At 45.1% G+C, this 25917-nt stretch overlaps 1 protein-coding gene across 3 annotated transcripts in view; it reads left to right on the forward strand.

Moving 5' to 3' along the window:
* MMS22L (MMS22 like, DNA repair protein) overlaps window positions 1-25917 on the forward strand; it is a 602587-nt gene that overhangs the window by 160376 nt on the left and 416294 nt on the right. For all 3 annotated transcript variants that reach the window (XM_078648222.1, XM_078648223.1, XM_078648221.1), the window contains exon 9: window positions 8688-8867. In XM_078648222.1, the coding sequence (XP_078504348.1) occupies window positions 8688-8867 (180 nt within the window). The remainder of the gene's footprint in view (window positions 1-8687; window positions 8868-25917) is intronic.

The following is a 25917-nucleotide window of genomic DNA, read 5'->3' on the forward strand; positions in this document are numbered from 1 at the left end:
GCTCTACCCAATTACACATCCCAGTATATCAATCAGAATATATTGGCAAAATAGGGATTAGAGTGCATTGTATCCAGGGAATATTGGTGTCCTGTATAGTTATAGAACAGGAGCAGCAGATGATAGGAGACCCCTTTGCACATTTGGAAAAGGCCTCCACAAACATTAACCATTCAAGCGAAACCCTCCGACAAGGCCAGGGATAAGCATGCAGACCTGATGGAAAAGTTGTGATGTATTGACCACAACGTTTATGCGATAAGAACAAAAGCGGAGTGGGTCATGGCTGGTAGGTTACTTGTGTGGCTCACTAGTAAGGAACATGTGGGGCTCCTATTGCAGCAGTAAGCCCGACGCGTGAGCCCGTAGTGTATACCGAAAAGGAAATACACTCAATCTTTCATGAGTACTTCCACAAGATGTACAGCACTTCAGCGAATACTGTTATGGACCTGTAGAGCTCTGCCTTGTTGAAGGCAGGCTTTCCTGTGACGAGAAAAGAGATGGATGGCCCGACGATAAATCAATAGATGAAGGGAGCTCTGTGTGAATTGATTATCTTAAAAACTCGAGGCTTGTATCGGCTTCCTGTAGAGTTTTACACCACATATATAGAACAGCTTATTCCTAAATTGTCATCATTATGTGCTATCCTGGCCAGGAGCTTGCCTCCATGGAAAAGAGAAGCCTAATTGTGTCATCGCCCAAGCTGGGTAGGAACCCCTTGATGTCTCCTCATGCAGGCCCATTGCAATACTAGGTAAGATAACAATTCACCAAAATCCCTACCTCAGTGACTGATGCTGGACTACCAAGCATGATCCACATGGATCACAATGGCTTAATCTCTGGTCATAGCACTCCTTTAATGTAAGGAGGTTTCAGGTGTTGACACAACTATGGTACACTAGTAAGTGCAGAGTGGTCTTAGCTAAACTGAAGCTTCCCATAGAACAGGATGGGCTGGGAGCACCTGCCTTAGAAAATAACTACTTAGCAGCTCAGTTACATTGTGCTTTTCTTTGGCAGAAATGATCCTCATACCAGTTATTTTCCAGGATGGCCAGTTGCAGGTACTGTTCCTCCCTTGTCCCACCTCTCCCAACCACTCATGAAAAAGCATAGGACCAGATAGGAGTGAAGCATGAATTTGAAATTAATTTGGCCTGTCTTTATTTTTTGGATTGATAGAGCGCATGCCAGCCCTAACAGGGCATCCCAGTGCTAAAATGACATTGGAACTGACAGGCAAGTAACTGGGTAGAGCTGCCTGGTAATCAGCTGCTTCCTGAACATTGCTTAAGTAGGGCACTGATGCAGGTGAAATTGTATTCTGTTGCAAAGTTTGTGGGCTAGGTATGTGAAGTAGTGGCCACCCAGTTTTGCTCTTTTGATTCTCGAACAGAGACCAGCCTTAAGGTAGTTGATCCGAGAGCCCTAAAGAGAGTATATGCTGAATGAGGTGTTGAAGGTTGTGTGGACCTGTATTGGCAAAACCAAGTGCCTTGAGTTCATCTGTTGACTGGCAACCATTGCAGGTGAGTGACATAATGTTTTGGAACCTGCATAAGCATGCGGGTCTCAGCATTTTGTATTGTTTGGAGACGTCTCAGTAGTGTCCTGGAAATACTCCGATGTTACCTTAGTCCAACCGAGAAGTGATGATAGCCCGAACTTCGGTTTTCTGGGTGGATGATGGGAGGAACCATATCACTTTATTAAGGCACCTCAGAAGACCAAAACAGTTTGCGGTTAGCATCTTTATTTATTGGTACATGGTTCGATTGTGGTCAAGCCAGAAGCCCTCGTTTTTCATTGTAGAAGATGGAAAAGATCACCAGGTACCTAGCCACCATATAAGGGACCAAAGATTAGACTGGTAGTAGTCCATATATTCACTGTCTTATCTTCCTCTACGGTTAAGTTAAGTCTAGGTTTGGTTGCCTGGGGAAGATCACAAAAACCTGATGGTGAGAGTTTGGACCTGCTTCAAGCCGAGAGGGACAGAACAGGATTGGGAGTGGTCAAAATACCCAGTGAGTTGGAGATTGGTATAGCATAATGATGCGTCCATACAGGAGGAATAGGTGGATCTACTGCAAGATTGGTCATATTTTTCAACACTGGCTCAAGGAAGAACATGGCGCGCAACATAAGTGGGGGCTTTGACACGTTGTACTAGCTGAATAAATTCAAGATCATTAATAAAATTGACCTCCGGAGTGCAAAGATTGCCATCGAAGTTAATGTTTAAGTACCTTAAAATATTAACATTTTAGAGCATGTGGTGCAATAGCCTTAGGAATATCATGGGAGAATTTTAAGCATGGGCCTGGGGGCTGGTAGATGAGGGCTTCCGAGTAGGACAAGTTATGCAAAAACCTAAGAGAAAAAAAATAAGGCTTTTGCTCTCAGGAACCTGAAGGTGAAAGGGAGAACATGTGACATCTGACTTAAACACAAGGGCAGGACCCCCACCCTGTCCTTCAATGCCATTGTGTCTAATCATACAGTAGTATATATATGCCTGATATTGTAGGAATATTATCAGGCATCAACTTTTGTTGAGCCACGTTTCAGTTCAAAACAGGGATACTGCTATGTTTTACAAAATAAGTTACAAATGCCCAATTTGTGTTTGGACTTTGAGCGACAATTGATGCTAAAAGGCAAACATTACTTCATCTATAGCATTGAGAAATAAGTTGCATTAAGTCTAACACACTATGTGCATAGGCACAGTACCTTTGCCCATGAAGAACTGCATTTCAATTTTCCATACAGCGTCATCTAAGAAAGGTGTACGACTTTGTAGACTCCTTCACTAAGGGCAAAGATTTCTGACATGAATGGAAGGCGACAAACAATCACTGCACAAGGTGGAGCAAAGCGCTTTTGGATTTATTCGCAAACAATGTAACCAAGAAATGAGTCCTTCTGTACTTTCTCACCGATCATTACAATGCTGGTTCATGGGAGCTATATATAGTTTTAATTAAGCTTATGGGTCCTCATTCAGAGTTCCTAGTTTGGAAAATTGCTCTTTTATTAACTTTAGCATTCTCAGGGCATGCGAGATTTCTGAAGTCTCTATTCCATAAAGAAACAAGCATTTGCAATGCAATAGGTCTCGCATTATGAAAGTTTGAGCTATTGGTCTTGTAAATGACAATTTTTTTATTTATGTGTTGGTTTGGAAAATAGCTAAATTAATAGCGTTGTCATTTACAATGCCAATAGTTATAACTTTCGCAAATGTGACACCTATAGCATTTGTAATGCAACATGTTTTGTATGTTTAATTTTTTAAAATAATTAATACTTAAATAAAAGTGATTGTAATTTATAATGGCAATAGCTTAAACTTTTGTAAATAACTTTTGTGAAGATTATGTTCAGTGTATTTTATTGTGATGAAAATCCAAGAACAGAAGTGAAATATTAACATCTTTTTGTGACATTTGTAATAAAGCTTGAAACATTGAGAGAACACATTTAATCCAGTTGTTGTTGAATGGTTGCACAGATTGATGCTGTCATGGAGCGGAGTGATGTGGTGGCGCTGAGTGATGCTGGGTTGCGCTGAGTGATGCTGGGGTGGTGCTGAGTGGTGCTGTGATGGTGCTGTGATGGTGCTGAGTGGTGCTGTGGTGGTGCTGAGTGATAATGTGGTGGTGCTGAGTGATAATGTGGTTGTGCTGAGTGATAATGTGGTGGTGCTGAGTGATAATGTGGTGGTGGATCTGAGTGATAATGTGGTGGTGCGGAGTGATAATGCGGTGGTGCGGAGTGATAATGTGGTGGTGTGGAGTGGTGCTGTGGTGGTGCTGAGTGATGCTGTGGTGGTGCTGAGTGATGCTGTGGTGGTGCTGAGTGATGCTGTGGTGGTGCTGAGTGATGCTGTGGTGGTGCTGAGTGATACTGTGGTGGCGCTGAGTGATGCTGTGGTGGCGCTGAGTGATGCTGTGGTGGCGCTGAGTGATGCTGTGGTGGCGCTGAGTGATGCTGTGGTGGCGCTGAGTGATGCTGTGGTGGCGCTGAGTGATGCTGTGGTGGCGCTGAGTGATGCTGTGGTGGCGCTGAGTGATGCTGTGGTGGCGCTGAGTGATGCTGTGGTGGCGCTGAGTGGTGCTGTGGTGGCGCTGAGTGGTGCTGTGGTGGCGCTGAGTGGTGCTGTGGTGGAGCCGAGTGGTGCTGTGGTGGAGCCGAGTGGTGCTGTGGTGGAGCCGAGTGGTGCTGTGGTGGAGCCGAGTGGTGCTGTGGTGGAGCCGAGTGGTGCTGTGGTGGAGCCGAGTGGTGCTGTGGTGGTGCTGAATGATGCTGTGGTGGTGCTGAGTGATGCTGTGGTGGTGCTGAGTGGTGCTGTGGTGGTGCTGAGTGGTGCTGTGGTGGTGCTGAGTGGTGCTGTGGTGGTGCTGAGTGATAATGTGGTGGGCTGAGTGATAATGTGGTGGTGCTGAGCCCTGGCTGCGTCGCCCCCGCCCGCCCGCCCATCCATCCATTGGGAGTTGGGCAGAAGGAGCCCACAAGAAAACAGGGATTCCAGCAAGAAAAGAGCCCAGTGAGGTAAGGGGGGGGAGTGTGTGTGTATGCAGTGTGTGTGTGTGTGTGTGTGTGTGTGTGTGTGTGTGTGTGCCTGCCTGCCTGCGTGCCTGCCTGCGTGTGTGTATGTGTGTGTGAGTGTGTGTGTGAGTGTGGATGTGTGTATGTGTGCGCGCGCGACTGCATGGCGGCATGGCTGACTTCCTGGGAATCTGAGATAGCATATGTGCCGGCCGTGCTCGCCCACGAGGTGCAATCGGCGCGCGTGTCGAACCCTGTCTCAGATTCCCAGGAGACTGACAACAATAGTTGTCAAGCTAGATGCATGCGCATTCTAGCTCGACCTAAAAACGCTCAAATTGATGTCACGCTTTTTTTACATACGGAATGACAACTATGACCGCTTTATGCACGAAACACGATGCTTTAAAGAACAACGACAGAGCATGATTAAAAACACGAAAATACGCTGGTTTATATTCTCAGTGCTTTTTAGGAAAAGCTAGAGCAGCAGAAATCAGACAGTCGCACAGGAGTGGAATATATATTTATACACACACATAAATACTGTTGCCAAGACATGAGTAAACATACCCCCTAAGCAAGGGCATTGCAAATATCGGCTCTCATGGCATTATGTTATAGCAAATTCCCAGCAGTGCTTTTATCTCTAGTTTTCTGCTAACACGTAGGGGGCTAGGAGTCACAGAGGGTGAATGAACACAATGTGTGTATCCTGGAAACAACTGAAGAGATAGCGAAAGTGGAAAAGTGTGTTTTCCCTTATTCAGTCGTTAACACGATGACTTAAGAGGAACAACTAAAACTCCTCAGTCGAGAATTACCGTCGCATCGTTAAACGTAATAGTTGTTTTAAATTGAATATTTTCTACCATCTGTAGATCTTCCCCTCATTCGTTAAGTAGCAACTAAATCCAAAAGTCCATATAGCCCAAAAACCACATACAGCAGAAATCACCTGCTCAACCGAACACCGGGCAGGGCCTTAAAAGCAAACTTAATTATCCGCGCACAAACTTGTTTCCAGTAATCTAAGCGCCTAGAAAGAACCTGTGCCCACTCGCCCTGCAGGCACACAAAGTGGGCGGGGACGACCCAGGCGCCGACAGGTCAGGCAACTATGTTCCGGTAAAAAATAACACCGCACTGAGAGGCAACTGCGGGGGGTCAGCTGCCCCAAGTGATTAAAAAGCGAGAGGGGGGGCGGTCTATCCCCCATAGAATGAATACTGAGGACAGACTGAAGGAAGCTGACGTCATCCAGCGGAGCCAGGAGCTGTGAGAGAGGCTCTGCCAGTTATGACCCCCAGCGCCAGGCAGGGCCCGGGCAAGCAGGCCGGCACACGAGAAGGTGCTCCGCCCCCCCCCCCCCCTCTCCTCCCATCGGCACGTACCAGGCTTGCTCTCCTCTCGGTCGGATTTCATGGTGCAGGTGCTGGCTCGGTTCCGAGAGCCTGCAGACGGATCCGGCCCTCTCTTGCTTGATTCCGGTCCAGGAAAGACATGGCTTGGCAGTTTGGGCTGGACTGTTCCCATGAGGCACAGGGTCAAGGCTGATTTGCATATGGCCATGTCTGAACTGGGGTGGTGTGGAGTGCAAAAAAACAATGGATTTAGGCCCAGATCTCTGTACTGGGGTGAATGTATGACATTGTTCTGCATTCTGTCCATCAACTGTTGTTTTTGCATTTGTCACCCCGAGTAGGATGGGTATGCTCGGACGTGAGTCCCATGCTCTCCACACCACTGGAGTCAAGCTATCCTGGCTGAAGACGGCTGATAGCCAGAAACCGGTCCTAGGATGCCTGATTCCAGTCCAGGAAAGACATGGCTTGGCAGTTCGGGCTGGACTGTTCCCATGAGGCACAGGGTCAAGGCTGATTTGCATATTGCCATGTCTGAACTGGGGTGGTGTGGAGTGCAACAAAACGATGGATTTAGGCCCAGATCTCTGTACTGGGGTGAATGTATGACATTGTTCTGCATTCTGTCCATCAACTGTTGTTTTTGCCTTTAGATCACCAGGCCTACGGTTTCTAGGTAAGACAGAGTGCTTTAAATTGAATTCAGTTCCCGGAGTTGTGGAGGCCATTCTTGACTCTCCTCACAGGGGAGTTCCGTGAACTAAGTTGCCCCCGATACCTGCGCCTTCTCCAATTGGCAGACACCCCAATTCCGGATCAGAGGGCGCCCAAGCACAAACAGAAACCACGCACTGATGCTATTCTCACTCCTTGACTTTCCCTTTTGCAACAGGGTTACCCTTTTGCTTTGTGGACAAGGGGGCGGGGAGGGGGAGGGATCTGTTGTGTTGTGTTGGGGAGTTATTGGTGACCTACAATGCCGATTTGCTTCCGCTAGCACTGAGTATGCCTATTATTATTGCACTGGAGCTTACCGCGCTACGCATTCTTGTCAAAGTGATATTGTATTGTATTGTTTCTTGTGAAAACTCAATAAAAGATTTAAACCATAAATTGAATTCAATTGCCTTTTGATAGCCAGTGAAGTCCCTTAATGGCTTGGGATACTGACTGAAATTTTGGAAGGTCCAAGAGGAGTCTAGCAGCCGCATTCTGAACACTTTTCAGTTGATTCAGGTGTTGCTTTTGGAGATTTAGGTGTAGTCTGTTGCAATAATCCAGTTTAGGGAGGATTAACATGGTGATTACTGTTTTCCTCGAGCTGGGGGAGAATGTTGGGGAGGATTTTCCTGATGATTCTGAGGGTGTTGAAGCATGAGGAAATGACTGAGTTGATGTGTTTACTAGAATTTAGCTTGTCATCGATTAGGACTCCCATGTTTTTTGCTTTTAGGACGGGGTAGAGGAGTACTCCTAGTTCTGTTGGCCAGCCAGTAGAGTTCCAGAATTTTGGATTATTACCAAAAAGAATGACCTTAGTTTTGTCCGAATTCAATTTGAGGCCGTGTTTGCCCATCCAATTACCTATAGCTCTCATGCAGTTGTGAAGTTGGAGGTTAGTGTAGTTAACATTGTTTGAGGCAGACAGGACGATTTGAGTGTCGTCAGCTTAAGTTTGGGTGAGAAGTCAAAGGACCTGATAAGGAATGCTAATTCAGTGACGTATAAGTTGAAAAGTAAATGGCTGACAGAGGTCTCCTGTGGGATCCCACAAGGCAGATGGAATGGTTTGAAGGTGATGTGATCCAACATCACTGAATGTTCTCTGCCCGTCAGAAAGAACTGTAGCAGAGCAAGAGCTTTGTTTATAATGCCAAGACGTTTGAGGCGAAGGATTAGAGTGGAGTGATCTACCGTATCCAAGGCCGCTGATAAGTCAAGAAGAATGAGGCTGCTGTACCTCCTTCTTCCAGGTCTGTTCTTACCTCGTCAGTGGTTTTGATCAGCGCGGTCTCTGTGCTCAGCCCTAAAACCAAATTCTGTGAGGTCTAGTAGATGATTAGATTGGATAAATAACATCAGTTGGGTATTTATTATTTTTCACTCTGTACAAAGTATGTATTTAATTCAGCTTTCATGGACTGCTTTCTGATACATGTGGTAGGTCAGTAGGGGCTTGGGAAATAGTTGAGATATTACCAGTAGCCACTTCATGTATACCCGATCAACCACTTCTGGCAGGGTCTGTTGCAGAAGCTGCAAATATGCGTAACATCACATGTATACACCGTATGAAAGACACATAAATACTGCCCTGATCTGCTATTTGACTCCATTGGTTGAAGATACCCGGGCCTAATATGGTAGCTTTTGTGAAGGTTTACTCTTTAAAGGATCTAAAAGTGGTCTAACTGCAGATGCCTGTCATATGAATGATACTTCTGGCTACCAGTAGGAAACTTATTATAATCCTGATTTTTTCAGTAACCAATATTATATTGGCATGGGCAAATGCTTCTATTTCCCTTCCTGGCCCACTCTTCCCTTTTCAATAACAGTGTAATGGCATAGAAGCATGTTAACCACAAAACTTAGGTGCCTGTAAAACAAAATGCTCATTTGCATTTTATTGGGCAGAAAAAGATATAGAAATACTCTGTGTGAAATGGTGTGTGTGATTTTGAGCTGCAGGCTGAAGTTGAAATGTGCTGGAATCTTAGTCCAAAACACTTAAAATGATTTGAACATCTTGTTTTTCAGTCTTTTTGGAACTGGTTGAATCGATTATTGATGCAACTGTTCCCTGGAGATATCTCGGCGCTCGGCCCTCGTATGTGTGAGACTGTCCAATGCAAGGATCCTTTGAGTTTCAGCTGGTGGATTGTTACTCACTTGGCACAATTATACCAATTTGACCGGAATGGTAGTCTTGAAGAGAAGGTACGTTTGGATGTATACCTTATTAAGTTAATAACATAATAATTATTAACCTCACAGTATAATGACTTTTATAAATGGGGTCCACAACAGAAAGTCAAACATCATATTTAAACAATTAGCTGAGCTGTTAATGTATGTAAATATCCGGAATGAAGCAATCATGTAGCTTATGTGACATGGACTCTAGGTTGTACTTATAAGCTGTTGTGGTGTGCTGTTAAAATAATGTTGCCAAATGTGTAAGGTAGATTAAAATAGGCAAAACAAATAACACTTCCAAATGTGCAGTGCTTGTTCCTTATAGTATGCCCCATTTAGTCGTAAACCTTTGGAGCGTATTCACTTTTGATCTGGAGATTAATTTTCTGGGAGATTGGGTATGAAAGACGTTTTACCATGTACACTTTTAGCATTATGTGCAGATTCCAGGATGCAGATGTCAGTTGGTGTCTGAATTTCAATCTAGTTACCTCCTTATTTTTTTCGATGTTTGCCCTTGTTCGTGCTCTTTTTTTTCTCTCTGGATTTCCCAGTGCATATCAGCTATACCTGGAAATAGTATTTCTGTTTCTAGTAGATTCCCAGGCCCTTATAAGCAATCCTTGGAAGTGCATTTTTGCGGCTTAACTTTTTGCCTTTCGACAATGTTTACTTACAATGTCACTAGACTAAGCGCCCCAGGCGATACTTCTTTTCCATTTCCCAAGGACTTCTTGTACTCTTACAGTCAGCTAGAAAATGAACTGTGTTAATCTAGTTACCACTTTCTCTCTAGCAGTCTAACCTAGCTTACTACCTCCCTAGGACTTTTCCTTATCTTCCACCAACACGTTTGTCTCAACTGTCAAAACAAATTCACCCTTCTCTTTACTATTCTAGCATTATCTAACTGGCTCATAGCCCTCTCTACTCTCCCCTCCAACCCCTGCTCACCTATCACTATTCATACCTTCTTCTTCGCATCCATTGCACGCTGTATTTGCATCAAACCATTCACTAACGTGCACCCAAGACTCAAACCTCTACCAACATTAAACTATTCCACACTAAGCTTCACGCTCTCCTTCACTCCCACCCACAATAAATCATCTATAATGGTTGGCATTCATACTTCACTTTCTACTTGAACTAAAACTCTCTTTACAATGTCAATACCTAGCCTTCTTCCAAACCTACCCCAGTTAAATCTTTACTTCATGTACTGGATGTTCCAGAAGAAAATCGCCTATCAGAGTACCTGAAGTCTAAATCACATTGTTGGGTAAGAAGTGATACGACAATCACCAAAATTCCATGGCCCAGGCAACATTTCAAATGAGGAGGACAGAATAGCATAGGAAGCACAGGGACTAGAAAGTGAAACATTGTAGGAATGCCCTCCAAGAGCACCTATGCTAAACTCATATGAGCCTCATCAGTCTAGGAGGACAGTCTTGCGGATCCCCTAGAGCACTCAGTAAAATTACCACAGGAATGCTTTTTCACACTGCCAAAGAGGTCTTCATAGCCCTGGGCACATAACAAGTCAAATCACGGGAATCTACTTCCATCTTACAACCCCAGATGACAAAACGCCAAGACCAACTACCAGCAGGATCTAAGGGTAGCAGGGTCCAAATTACCCTCGAGTCGCACTGAAAACCAGTTGTCATGTTTATTAATCAATGCACGAGTCTTCAGGAAGAATACAAGCAACATAATTGGCCTTTTTAGGCCGAACCTCCAGCGAAGTTGAGCAAAGCCAATGCCAAGGATACCTAACAAGTTACAGTAGCAACCTTAACAGTAGATAATGCGAAAGTCTAGCTGTAGTGTACAAAATCTCTATCAACTTCTGTGATCAAAGATTGCTCAACACCAGGCTCCTAATCCTTATTTTATTGCAATTCACTGCTGCAAACTTACTGCTGCATTCCTTCCAATCTCCTGGCCCCACAAAGCAATCAATCAATTCAATCTTTATTTCGATCTGTTAGATCATCAAAGATGTACAAATAATCACAATCATTATAAAAACATTAATTATAAAATTCGACTGGTAATGTATAAAACAATTCATCAACAAGAAACTAGGAATCATTGATAAAATAAAGTTGTTAACAGTCCGCCTTCAGGATGCGGGTACGAATGAACCACATTGCTGTGAGATATTTTTTCAGTGCAAAGACAGTTAGGGGTGACGCATCAGTTTTTAAAATTCTATACGCAGGGGAGAACTGTCTGAAACCCATGTTTTTGAGAAGGGGGACGAGCCAGTGTTTTCTGATACTTTGATAGGCCTTGCAGAATAGAACCACATGTAGATCATTTTCTTGAGAATGTGCACATGCTGGGCATTGCTTAGTAGTTGGTGGCGATGACCAAGAGCTAGTGAAGGACCTGAGGGGTAGTGTGCCGTATCTCCACTGGAGAAATAACTTCCTAGTTAGCACAGGGGTCATACCATCCAGTACACTTTCCAGGAAGTAGGAGTCTTTACTTTGAGTAAATAAATTTGTCAGAGAACCCTCACGCTTGCTGTCCAGAGCAATGGTAAGCTTTAGGTCATAGTAAGCTTTTGACAGAACTTTGCGTGGTATCCTGGCAGATGCATTTGCTGGGTCAGTCCACAGTTCTGAGAACCCTAAGCTTTCACATGATCTTTTTATGTAATTTAGCCAAGGAATGTGGGTGGCTTTTGGTAGGGTTAAAAACTCCTTGAGCTCAGACGTATAGTTGGTAAGTTCTTGGCTCCTCCATAGTCTTCGCCAGAATGTTAAAGGTTTAAGTCCCAATTCCTCTACAATCGGTCTAACTCCCAAGTCTAGTCTCAAGGGGAGTAGCGGAGTGCTTGATGGAAGAGCAACCAATTGTCTGATGAATTTATTTTCCGTTGTCATCATATTTTGGGCAGAAGTGTGACCCCACAGTTCAGCCCCATAAGTAACAGCTCCCCGTGCCTGGGATTTATAGATCTGGATGACAGGACCAAGTGGACGATATGTTGATTTGTTCATCATCCTTGTGATCCCTCCCACGATCTGCACCAATTTCATGTTTGCCTTGATCTGGTTTTTCCCCATGTCATGTTCTCGTTTAGGGTTAGACCTAAGTATTCAAATGTGGAGACCCTCTCTAAACGCGATGAACCAAGCAAGGGATTGGGACGTGTCGACGGGGTGGGATTTAGGATCATATATTTTGTTTTGAGGGCATTGATCTCTAGGCCCCTCTCCGTACAGAATACTAGAAAAGAATCAAGTATTCGCTGAATCCCCATGGGAGTTTTGGACAGCAGCAGGGTGTCGTCTGCAAACATAATGGCGGGCACCCTGCTGCCATCCAATTTGGGAGCATCGGTGTCATCGATCCCGGTCAGGTGGGCGATTACCCCGTTGACAAAAAGGCAGAACAGGGTCGGTGCGAGCACACAGCCCTGTCTCACCCCTCTATCAACGGGGAATCTATCCGTTAATTTACCATTTCTGCCACACCTGACACGTGCAAAGTTATTCCGGTGCAATCTCACCAGAATATCAAGAATTTCGGCTGGAACCCCCATCTCAGCGAGCACGCTCCATAATCTGGATCTAGGCACCAAATCGAAGGCGACACGCAAGTCCATGAAAACCGTGTACAAGCTACCCCCCTCGATTAGTGCAGTCCTCCAATAGATGAGGTTAAGGCGTAAGATCTGGTCAATTGTGGACACCCCCCTTCTAAATCCTGCCTGGTATGGACTCAGGATATCAGTTTCCTCTAACCAGATCTGAAGGCAGTCTAATATAAGCCTGCCAAAAAGCTTCTGGGACACATCTATTAGGCTGATGGGCCTATAGTTGGCTGGGAGCAGAGGTGAGCCCTTCTTGAATATAGGAACCACCTCTGCCCCCAACCAAGTACTAGGGACCTCCATGCCCAGCAAAACAGCATTAAATATTGTCAGCAAATAAGGAGCCCATACATCAGGCTCTTGTTTGAACAGGTCACCTGGGAGACCGTCCAACCCAGGGGCCTTGCCTGATGACAGTCCCGCAATAGCGGCTCGCACCTCCTTTACTGTGAACAGGTCGCCGTTGGAATGGCTAAGTGTACTTGGGGGTGGATTACAAATGGCCCCAGAGTCCGAGATATAGAGTGATTGAAAGTGCACCTGCCATACCCCAGGTGCAATGTTCGGTTCAATTGCTGATATTAAATGATCAGAACCCGCGTTAACAGTTCGCCAGAACTTGCGGTAGTCCCTGGTGGCTAGAGAGCTAGAAAGTTCCTCCCACTTATCCTGCTCCCATTCAACCTTGGCCTGGGTAACCAATTTCTTATATGCCCGTCTTCTGGCCTGTATCTCCACTCTGCTTTTACCCTCCTTGATGCATGAGAGGAGATCTCCCTTCGCCTTGCGGCATGCAGCATTGTACCATGATGATTTGCAATATGCCCCGCCGCCTCTGCACTGACCCTCGGTGAAAAGATCAACCGCCATGGTCCTAATGAGGTCCTCATGAGCCAGATAGAGTAGTTTATGGGTTTCCTGATTGTGGATTTCCTCGCTTAAAGTACCCACTTTTTCCAGGGTTGGGATTATTCCAGCATAAAGCTTTGGGAGCTTCTTGCTACCAGCAACTAGTTTTTCCCACCTAATTCTCCTTCTGTTGTTTTCGAGGAGGAGCCCAGTATTAGCCACCACCGTGGCATGATCATTGTCCTCCATGCCAGGGAAGGCATAGTCCAGTTCTAGGGCGTTGTGGTTGCTGTCGACTCTTTCTGTCACCCTAAAGTCGATAATGTGCGACCACGAAGAAAGTTGTACAAGGACATAGTCCAGACGCGACTCCCTGCCCACTCTGTTATAAGTGTGTTTGCTCGGTATGTCCGACTTAATACGCCCGTTGCAGGCTCTAACACCATGTTTGAGTGTTAGGGCAGTGATCTGTAGAGCTAGAGGTGTCCAAGCTCTGGGAGGAGGGGCCACTGCAGAAGGAACCGCCCACCTTGCATCCTCTTCCATGGAGAAACCATCCAAGAGGCCTGCTAGGGGCTCAAAGTGTGAATTCAGGTCCCCACCGACCAGGAATGGGGTGCCCTTGGGAATTTCACTGAGGTAAGCTGATAATTCCTCAATAGTAGGTGATTCGCGTGTTATGTTTACCGGCCTTGAATATACATTTATCACAGCAAGTCTGGCAAAGTTTGGCCATTCTAGCAGTACCCCTAACATGTCCTCAGAAGCCAGGGGGAGACGTACCGCCTGGCAACCCAAGTGGGTCGCCACCCACGTTGAGAGTCCACCAGAGGGACGGCCCCTAGCCCCCCACTTCGCGGGAATGGAAAATGCCAGGAAACCCCGTCGGGAGTATTCTTCCCTCGCCCAGGTTTCCTGGAACATACATACATCCCCGGAATCCACAAAAGCAGTCCATTCCTGTAGATCCAGCTTGTTGCCTAAGCCAGCCACATTCCACGAAATTATCTTCAGGGATGGAGGCTTTGGGGTCGAGGCCACTATTGGGGAGGTAATGATGTCACTTACATTGTCCAAAGATCTTGCCGCGGGAGTCAGATCTCCCAAAGGTTCCCCTAGCTCCATGTTTATGGGGGGAATGTCCACGATAATTTGAGTTTTCTCTGATGTATGATGGAACATCAGGCTGACCCGAGTCTAGCATTGGATCAAACGTGGGTCCAGGGGGTATAGAATCTGCCTCCACGCCCTCCCAGGGGTACAAGTTTTTCCCGCTGACATTCTGCCTAAACTGTCAATCTACCATGTCCAAGTGACTGTACCTATTGGGCAGGGGAAAATATGTAGGGTGTTGAGATCTAGGATGGCGGTAATCAACTCTATCTCTTCCCCTCCAGCCACCTCCCCTTCTGTGACAGATTTCCCAGCCTTCTTCTTCGGTGTTTGGTGTATAACACACTGGTTGGTGGCGACTTAAGTAGTTAAAGTCTCCTCTCCCTCCTGCCTCAGGGAATCTCCCCATCCATCCTCCTCGTATGCGTGTGTCAGCCGGGGGTAGAAAAAGGAGAGGGGTAGGGATTGAATATTGGTCCCCTGGTCCTCAAGGTACCATCCACAGATGTGGGAGACGGTCATGGGGTCTCTAAAACTAATCAGGACACAGTCTCCTTTGATGGTTTTTCTTGAACTACCCACCCAAGGGACCCTTCTTACCATAAGGACGTCACTTGTTATACCTTGCCGTAGAGGTCTATACATGGATAACCAGTCCATCACCTTATTCTTAAGAGAGGCGGTAGATTCGATCAGAGTGGTTTTTAGCTCAGGCACCCCCGCTAGAATTACTGTGTACTGACTTGCCTCCGGCGGCAAGTTCACTACTCTTGGCTTTTTGGTATTTCCTAGAGTCTCATCTGTTGGTACTACTACTTTTTGAGGTTGGCTAGGGGCAGGAGTGTTAACCTTAGGCTGATTGGGTATAGTTTTGGGAGGGAGAACTTGTGGCTGGTTGGGAATAGCAGTGTTAGTGCTAGGTTGCGTGGTCTTAACTCGGGGGGCGATTGGTTTGTCCTGGTGTGCTAGGGGTCCTGCACTATTGCCCACCTTAGTGTTAGCTGGGGTACCCCTCTTGTTCTTTGTCTCTGTCCCCGCTCTGCCGCCCTTGTTATCTATTTTACTCTCTATTTTGGGGTTGTCGGCTTGTTGAGCCGTGAATTTCTCTATATTCACTAGCCTGGCTTCCATTTTAATTAACCGTGCTTCTAAAGGACATAATAAGGTTCTCAAAAGTGATCCTATATCGGCTAGGGTAATGTCTTCACCCGAAGTATCATGGGAATTATTGCTGGTGTGTTCCAATGTCGCTGCAGGCTGAGGCTCTGTTAATATAGCCTCAGCTCCATCAATAGGCGAGTTCCCCACTGTACTCAGTCCATGACTGTTGGCCTTCAGAGTAGAATTGGACTTTGGGGTTTTTGTCTTCCTGCCACCTCTTTTCTGTGCTCTATTTTTCACTTTAGGGACTGCTCCTTCCCTTGTCCCCTGCAATGTGACTCTATCATTAGTAGTGACCGCGTCTAAAGCGTGGTCAGGATTGGGGATTTGAGCAGGGTGGGGTTGGACCAGTGGGAGATTTAGCAAGCTCATATCATTAAAGTCACTTAGATCCTTTGCACTAGTGTGCGAGTTAGAGTTGGACAAATCTAAGTTCACTAAATGCTCGCTGGCACTAGTTACCCCATTGCTAGATTCAATATGCTCAGTGCAATTAGGTCTATTGGTTGGGCTCTTGGCCTGTGCCAGGGGGCCCATAGAGGATCTTCTTACCCAGTCAATTTCTTGGGAAATACGCCTCTCAAGAATTGTAATTTAATCGATCAATAATGACCCAGCTTTTACAAAGTAATTATCCAAAGTACCTTTGGCAGCTCCTGTTGCCGCCTGCGTGCTTTTACTCCTTGTTTCCATCGTTGTCCTCTTTAGTCGAGGTAGGAATCAATATATACCAAGGGGACGGCTGAAAGGGTGGTGGCCCGGTCCTGATCCTGACCGGTCTCGAACGGCCTCAAACGGCCCGCCCTTTGCCTGGGCATCGCCCCGTGCTCCGACCCGTGCGCGTCCCGCGATGCGCGGGAAAGGGGGTGCTTATGTAGAGGGAGGAGGAGGGGAATGGGCAAGGGTGGGAAGAGACACCAGCTGCGCTGAGTTGTTGAAGCGCTTGGGATGCTGGTTCTCGCAGTCCAGACCCCTGCTGCTGCTGTTGTCAGGTTCCCCTCAGTGAGCCCTGCTTGTTGGGATAATGCTCCTTTCTCCCGATGTCCTCGTTGGCTAAGTCTGTAGTGGGGATAAGACTCCCAGCAAAAGTCCCCAGTAAACAAAACGGCTTGCGAACGGCACAAAGCATAATATTTATGGATGCCCTTCTAGACTCTATCAGACATCACCTTTACCCGCCCTAATCTACATGTCCTTGAAGACATCAATTTCTGTTCATATTACTCCGTAACCTTAAAGTTCTTAGTGTTCACTTACTTGGCCAGCACATGTCTCTAGCTATACCCTTGATGCACATTCACTTCAAAGGATCTCATCTCAGTTAAGGAAGTACAGCCCATCACTTGGAGTGACCACTGCCACATCCACTTCAACTTAAATGTGCACACAGGAACACCACCAACACCAAATAACCTCTCCCTTAACAGACTAAGCAAGACCTTCAATATCAATACCTTCAAGGAATGTTTCACATCCACTGACCCCGCTAATGTCTGCTACCCATCCAACCAATGACTCAATGACGTCTTTGATATTGTAGCTCCTTCTAAAGTCTCGAAGACAAAGGAAGCCACTCCAGAAAATAGGTTGGCTTAATTAGATACAAGCTCAAAAAGGTACATAGGAATACATAACAAACAGTGGAGAAAAACAAATTACTAACCTGAAAAAAGAAGTTACAAAGACAATACAAAATCTCCCAAAAAGGCGAGAAATCTTACTGCTCCCAAAGCTTTGCAGATACCACCAACTTGACCAAAGAACTATCCCAAACTATTTTAGAATTTTAACAACCAGTTACATTTTAGGCAGTGCTGGTCACGCCTAGAAATTGTGCAGCTGAATTGCAAATAAATTGACAAAAGAAGCCAAATATTTTGAGTCAAACGTCCTAAAGAAAGTAGCCACTTAACCTAATTTTCTATCAGTCTGATCAAATCTTGACCGCAGCCACACAGATTCAAAAGAATGGGCATGATTCTCAAACTGCACTTGTTAGAACTGGGGGTCTCTAGTGGGTAGAGGTAGGTACTTGTGTCCAAATAGGGACCCTTGATTCTAGTCAGGGTAAGGGGGATACGCACTTTAGATAAACCCTCCTCACCCCCTTGGTAGCTTGGCATGAGCAGGCAGGCTTATCCCAAAGGCAATGTGTAAAGTATTTGTACCAACACTCGTAGCAACACAGTGAAAACACCACAAATGGACACCTCACCAGTTTAGAAGAATAAAATATCTTTATCTAATCTAAACAAGACCAAAACGAAAAAATACAACCTACAGGTACTCAGTAGAATGTCTTAAAAAGGGTTGTTGCAAAAATAAACTTGTAGATGGTAAATGCGACACTTTTCTCTCAAAGTACCTTAGATGCGTAACGCAGAACAAACAAAAGGGTCGCAGGGAAGGCGATGCGTCGATTCTTCCTGCACTCCGGTTGCGATGCGACAAGATGGTGCCTCGACATGTTGCGATGATCCGGCACAATGCGATAAAATGGTGCCTTTGGTACGATGCGTCAACGTGGATGCAATGCGTACACGGCCGTGCGGCGAAATCGGTGGTTTCTTAAGCCACGACAGGCCCTGTGACACGCTTCTCCGTTGATGTGATGGCGAGCAGTGGTGACACGCTTCCTTAGCGATGCGACGGTCTGGCCACACACTTCTCCGGTGATGCGACGGCGAACAGCAGCACCGGCGCACGCTTCCCTGGCGATGCGATGGCAGCTGCTGTGGCAACGTCCTGCTTCTCCCTCGTTGCGCCGAGCTTCCAGCTCCCAGCAGCAAGGGCCTCACACACAGTTACAGGCACCTCAGGGCAGGTCAGAACTTCCAGCAAGGAAGTCAGGGAAGCTGAGAGTGAAGTCCTTTTGTGCCTGGGACAACAGGAGGCCAGCTCTTCTCAGGCCCTTCGATATTTTTCTTCAGATGGACACAGCAAAGTCCTTCTTTAAACAGGGGACACAGCACACAGCAAAGTTCCTTGATCCTCTCCGCAGCAGAAACCGCAAACTGCAGGCCAGCCCCAGACACTTAGCAAGGGCAGTACTTCTCCTCTGTCTCTTCAGCAGTCCTCTTTGGAAATAGGTTCCTCTTGATCATGAAGTAGTCTAAAGTTCAGGGGTTCCAGCTCTCATATTTATACTCCAAGTCTTTTTTATGTGTGAGGGGTCCTGGACCCAGTCCAAACCAGTTCTATGTGCACTCTGCCAGTGCACAATGTCTTTCTTTGTCAGTGTGGGCCAGGGTCATTAGACGCACCACATGAGGTGGTGCCAGCATTGTGGAAGGCAGGCACAGCCCTATTCAGGCCCAGGTGCTACTCCTCCCACCACTCCAAATGAAGATCCGCCTATTCAGCCTAGTGCTGACTCACCCAGACTCCTGGAGCCACCCCAGCCCCTGTCACTCTCAAACCAGACAGTCAATCCACAAACAGGCAGAGGCACACAGAAAGGTTGATCAAGAAAATAGCCACTTTCTAACTGCTATTTTCAAACACAGAATTTAAAAACCATCTGTGTTATCAAATTCTGACCTCAGGGATACCCGACTCCAATTTTCTATATCACTCCTATGGGAAGATATGCAGGTTAACATGTTACACAGTATTCCCCATTCTGTCCTATGGGCAATATAGCCTTTCAATAGTGAAAAACGAAATTGTCAGTATTTCACTATCCGGACATTTTACACACAGTAGTACATGTCATACCTTCTACATACACTGCACCCTGCCAGTGGGATACCTTGGGCCTACCATGGGGGTGTCCTAGGTGTTGAAAAAAAAAAGGGAAGGGTAAGGCCTGGCAAGTGGGTACACTGGGCAGGTCAACATGGCAATTAGCAATCCGCACACAGGCACTGCGGTGGCAGGCCTGAGACACCTCTTTGGGGCTACTCATGTGGGTGGCACAATCCGTGCTACAGGCCCACTAGTAGCATTTGAATTACCAGCCCTGACACACTAAGAGCACTTTACTAGGGACCTACTGGTAAAGCAAGTATGCCGATCATGGATAACCAATCAAAATAACAATTTACACAGAGAGCATATGCACTTTAGCACAGATCAGCAGTGGTAAAGGGCCCAGAGTCCTGTAGCCAACAACCACAGGTCAGGAAAAACAAAGGATGAAGAAGCAAAAAGTTTGGGGATAACTCTGCAAAAAGGGCCATTTTTAACAGCACTCTTTAGTACGTTTTGCAGGAAAACAAAACATACAACAAAGTGTACGTATTGCCTATACTTCTGAGCGGATTTCTACTCCCCGACTGCGAAGTCTCCGCACATTTAAGTATAGATGTTTAGAAGTAAATGTGGGAGGGGCACACAGGAGTGGGTGGGAACAGTGGCAGAGTAAATACTAAAGGGTTTTTAATTAGAGACCAGTAAGAGGGGTATAGGAAAGGCAAGGGAGGAGTTTAGAGAGGGATGTCATAAAACCACACAGGAGTAAACCAACTGCTTTACTCTGGGGGTGGAGACATGTAGCTTACACTTTTGTAGTAAGTTAACTGTTTGTATACCGAAAGTAATAAACTTACTACAAAGTGTAAACTTAACCAGAATTGTAAACTTACTCAGAAGTGTAAACTTAACCTTTGTGAATCTGAACCGAAACAGCCTATATCAAACCACTTTGCAGAAGCAAAAATTGGACAGAATGACACATTAGCATACAGATCTATATTTAATGGACCACTTTTGGAAAAATGCAGAGGAAAAACTGTGTTCATTCATTTCAGTGAGAATGACCCCACCTCTAACCAACATACTGGATTCAGACCGGCAAAAGGCTCAGAATCAACAGTGATTGTTATTGTGATGACTGCAAGAAAACTAATTTTATGGGAGCCCCTGCACTAATATTTTGGACCATTCAGCAGCCTTTGATAACGTAAACCACTATTTATTAAAGGCAAATTCTAGAGGAATACAGGACACAGCACTAAAATGGATACCCTGATCCCTAAATGAAGAAACACAAATCATATCACTACCTCCATTAGTATCATCAACTTTCACACAAAATGTAGGTGCTCCTCAAGGCTTAACTAACACTCCTCTTCTTTTCAGCTAGTTGAGTATGGATTATGAGAAAACTTTGACCCAGCAATAGTCTGACCTAAGGAAATGTGATCTTATTTAGGAACTTCAAATTAAGTTTAGAACCTGGGTGTGATCACAATTTCAGAACTTTCACTCGAAGAGCACCTTCAAGACCATGAGAATCCTATGTCTGATGTTTCTCTACCTCAGCCACTTATGCTTTAATGTTATAAAGCTCACTCTATACTTGTAGCTGTTTTCAAATCCGATTGCATTCCATATTTAATGTCCTTTTCAGATGCAACTGTAGCCAGTACTCCCTCAAACGTTTACCCATAGGGCATACCGGACCTCATTAAAGTTGTAGGCCTCCAATGAGCTCATGGGGCTGCGAACTGTTACATATTTAATGAATATAGTTTAGCTATGTATTCAAAAATCCAAACGTGCTAAATAAATAACCATTCAATACAATGAGCAGATCAAGTCGACTGCTGGGCCTCAACAACAATGAATATTTCATCACAATTTATAAAGACAAGTTGTACCGCTTAAGCAATTACCTACATTCTTAATAATCACCAGAGCTGTGCTGACATGAACCTCTGTACCTTAGGTGAGTGTGTGGAGGCCATAAAGCACTATTTAGCAGACACTAAGAATATTAGAAAGACAATACGCATCTATTTGCCACTTAAGGCTCTATCTCTATCCTCACTTCACTTCACCCCCAGAACTGTACTTTAGCCCCCTTTTTGACTGTGCAGCAAGAGTTTAGTATTTTTTATTTTTCTTCATTGTGTACATGATCATTATTTCTCCCAAGGCCTTCAGAGCTTTCGATCTGCAATGTGGAGTATCATATTTGTTTGGGCAGAGGTAAGTCAGCAAGTGTTGCTATTTTCAAAGTGCTGCAAACGCTAAGAATAAATCCAGGTCTACCCTGTCCCTTTCTGAGATCATGAGCACAAAGTTCAGGTTATTTCTGGTCCTGTGTCCCTCCATGCATTTCTCCCAAGATATTGTGTCAAAACAGTGTGCTTGTGCCTTATTAGATATATCACAATTCCTGCAGTGCTTGTACCTCATTATAACACCATTCCTGCAGTGACGGCAGTTTATGATGTGGGCTTAAAGGTGAGCTACCCAGATGAGGAAAGGTCTTTCTTTAAAAACCTATTGCTAGCCATGCTCTTAGTTTGAGACATCAGGCAGTTCTGCATTGAAGAGCAGGCTGTTTTAGGATTCATGTAATTGATATGTTGTCCCTAGGATGCAGTCATGACTGAAGTTCTGCACTTAACCAGGGCGCACAGGAAAGTGTCTTCCTCACATCTAATAATATCTCAGCCCCCAACTTATGTATGATTTATCAAAGGATGCCACCTCATATGCTTTCTTTGTTCATTTCTAAGCCTGCCTCAGATTTCAGTGCATAACCAAATCTTTCAAGGGCAAGAAAAAACAAACATCAAGGATTGGAAGAAACATAATTTTTCGTTTGACTCCAGTCCCAAGGGTCTTCATCTAATTCCTGATCTTTTATCAAACTTTTTTGCTTTTGGCAGCACATGTTGATCCTAGTAGGATATTGTAAGCATAGTTTCCATTATTACCCTGCCTCCTTGGGGTTGAGGGGTTTTCCTATGTCTTGATATAATTGCCTAAAGATACTGCCATTTATCTAGTTCCACTGAAATCTAGCAACATACCTGTTGGGATGCCTTCTTACAAATGAGTTGAAACCCATTTTTTCCTCAGTGGAGATTTCCCACTTATGAGGATACAAACTCTTTGAAGTCAATTTCTGTATAGCAGAGTCTAATTAAAATTCTTGTGGCATGCTTCATGAATGGAAATATATGATATAGCTTCTAACTTTCAGGGGGACCTGAATATCCATCACGTTGTCATGTTGACTCATTGAAGTACAGGTATATTCTTCATGGCAAAGTAGTGCTTCATAGGAGTTACAAAAGAAATGCTGAGTGCATCTTCAAGCTGTGAATATCACTTCTTCTGGCCTGTGATTACTGTTGTGTTTAAATTTGAGGAGCAAATAGGGTCTACTGAGCCTTCACCATGGGGGTTCAGGGAGTTTGCCTCTGATGTAATGGGGCCTTCCTACTTTGGCTCTGCAGACTGGTCCAAGTACAATCCCTTCAGCTTTTGACTCCCATGGTAGCGATGGCAATCAGTTACAGGCTTCTCAGATAGGTAGTGTGGCATTACTTGTGCTCCGGGCTCAACTGTCACACAACAGTGCAGTAACTGATTGTTCACCGCAGTGCTTTACATTCAAGAAAAAAGTACTTTAATGCACACGAAAATGCAAAACTAAAAACGCAATATGTGCAAGGTACAAATTAGATTCCTGGACACTGTGGTCAGGCTTCACAACAATTTATCTATCACGTTCTCCCCTTTTCTTGGCTATGCATTTCTCCCCTAGGATTAAGGCAATAGCTTGATTGTGGCTCAGATGCAGATCTATCGTAAGTTGCACTCAGTTTCTCACAGTTCAGTTGTTCAGTTCTTGCACCCAGTCTGTCTCTACACACGTGCACTCATTCTCGCTTCTGGGTGGGGAAAAAAGTGCAAACTTGCAACTCCTTTGGGGTCTTCTCATTGACTGCATGTGCTCTCCCTGTTGCTGCAAATCTGAAATGACAGTAGTCGGCAGTCTCACAGGCAAGGAAGGCGACCTCCCAAAAGACTTGATGACACATTTGGATCAGCTGGGTAAATGCTCCCGGGATGGTGAAGCCATACATGGGCTGATCTTCTCTGGGTGGTGCAGCCAGGAGCAGGCCAAACTTTGACTGGTGGATTGGCCATACATAGACCAATCTCCAACTGGTCACGTGGCTACACTCTGGCCAATTTTCATTGAGCAACATGTGCACGCACTGGCTTAACTTCTTCAGGGTAATGCGCTTAGTTGAGGCTGTGCTTCATCTGGCACTACAGGTTAGTATTGGCTTGCTTCTCTTGACATTATAGATCAGTACAAGCCATGCAGGGCTTGGATTCCAGCCCGACTGGGCTTCAGTGTTCTTCAGATTGAGTTGTCACTATTCCCACCAAGAACTGTTGTAAAGCGTTTTAGGACCCTAGTGTAGTTTTCCCGATTCATACCCTGATATAGGCATAGACATCATACCCATATTTAGACATAGCCCATGCAGTCCTAATACAGGCATGGCTACTTCCACTAGTTCCAAAAAGCCACAACGATTTCTTTGAAAACTCGGCTTCAGCAGTCAGGGACATCCCCTTTCATGAATATTGATTTGTCCTAGAAATCATGGCGTTTTCAAAGAACTACCATTCTTTGGTGACGTTAATATGTCCGACTTTACGTCAAACCAGGCACCTTCAAGGTATAAATATGCCCACACTTGCCCTAGCAAACACACTGTGGTTTGGAACAGTTCGACTATCTACTTGCCCGACGCAGCTCGCTACAGCAAGTGCCGAAGGAAGCCGATCCTCCAGCTGACGCACTAACAGAGAGGCTGCATTTCTCTCGCTAAGAATCCAGCTTCGGTGTTTCCAAGCTCCCCTTGCGGGGTGTTGGGAAATCGAGTCGCTAGACGGAGATACCAGACCGCCCTCATTCTAAACCAAGGTAAGGAGCTGATTAGACCCTAAGAGAAATCTTGGACAGATTCTTGGCAAAGAAACTAAACCTATGCACTTACTTCTTCCCTTGTACTAGACTTAGGTTAGGTACATCGGGGTAGGCGTATTTTAGAAACACCAGTTGAGTACTTTTAGTCTGTTATTTATGTATGTATCTTATGGCTTAGAAACCATACCATGCTTTTACAGTTTTATTTTATAATGCTCTTCTTGCTGTACGCATTAAACTTTACAGCCAGTATTACGACTGTAGCAGTTCATTTCTTCTGCATGAGACAGAAGACTGTTCAATAAATACTTTTATTGAAAACCCCCCCTCTCTATTTATCTGCACCTCTGATGAAACGTAGCATGCACGATTGACTGAGTGAAATATCTATCTATTGTTTCCACGACTCTGAAGATACGTTTTATCTTGGGGAAACAAAGTTTTCATGTTTATGCAGTTGTCTGAAACTAATCCCTTCTTGTGTATTCGAGAAAGTTTCTATGACCTCTGAGGTAGCTGGCACTCATAATTAAGTCTAATATATTAGATAGAGACATAGTCGACCTAAGTCCTACATCAAATCTATAGGATCTATTATTCCAATGCGCAGAGCCTATTGGGAATATAGGAACTACACTACAGAACAGCTGCTGGAGAAACTGTTAACCACTGGCACTGGGGTGCCTAGCTCACTCTCTGCAGTCCTCCTGTTCAAGAAGCCACACCAACTCTAGGGTGGCGCTGCACCTTCCTCTTCCTTAAGAGTAACACCTCCTATAGGTTGCAAGCTCCTCTCTTCTCTGCAGGCGGAATTACTTTTATGGGCTTTAGGTTGGGTATACCTTTCTTCGAGCAAGGGGTAGTCTCAGATGAAGTTCCCTCACCTCTGTGAAGTTGATTGTCAGGCAGACACCAGCTTTGGGTGCAAATCAATCCTCTGAGTACTCTGTGGAGCAATCCGTTCCGTGGTTATAGAAGATCCCGATCAACAGGTAGGGTATTGGGGTCCCACTCTTGTATAATAACAGCAGATGGGAGCTGTATATCCACTGTCTACGCTTTCAGAAGGGGTTTGAAATAGGTCTCCTTTCAAGCGTCCTCTTCAGGTTGCTCTTCAGGCACAACCTTTATGTAGAGTGAAGCTTCTCACAGCAGGGGTGTCTCCAGCATAGAGCTCCTTAAACACTAGTTCACCAATCAAGAGTCTCAGCATCCGCACCCTAGTATGGTCTTGACCTCAAAAGCATAAAGATGAGCGGTAGAAGATGCGAACAGACTTGGAGGACCGACTACAGCGTTAGGTATAAGGCAGCTTATAATGCAAAACTAGAAAAATATAAGAAGGCCATCATTGAAGCCAAGCGTGCATACTTTACTGCTAAAATTGGGGATGACATAAATTCCTCAAAGGAACTTTTCAAAACTGTATACACATTAGTTAAACCACAACATACTACTCAGTTCAGACCAAACAAAGCTTTTTGCAATGAAATGGTACATTTTTTCCAGAGTAAAGTGCCACTGATCTATAATGATCTTCTAAATTCGGCCACTGCTTCGTGTGGTAGCAATACTCCAACTATGGAAACCTGAGAAGGACACTGTAGTCTCTAGCGTTTTAGGGCATTTACATTGGAGGAGGTCCA

Source organism: Lissotriton helveticus, chromosome 6 (assembly GCF_964261635.1).
Source record: "Lissotriton helveticus chromosome 6, aLisHel1.1, whole genome shotgun sequence".
In the NCBI taxonomy this organism is placed as follows: Eukaryota; Metazoa; Chordata; class Amphibia; order Caudata; family Salamandridae; genus Lissotriton; species Lissotriton helveticus.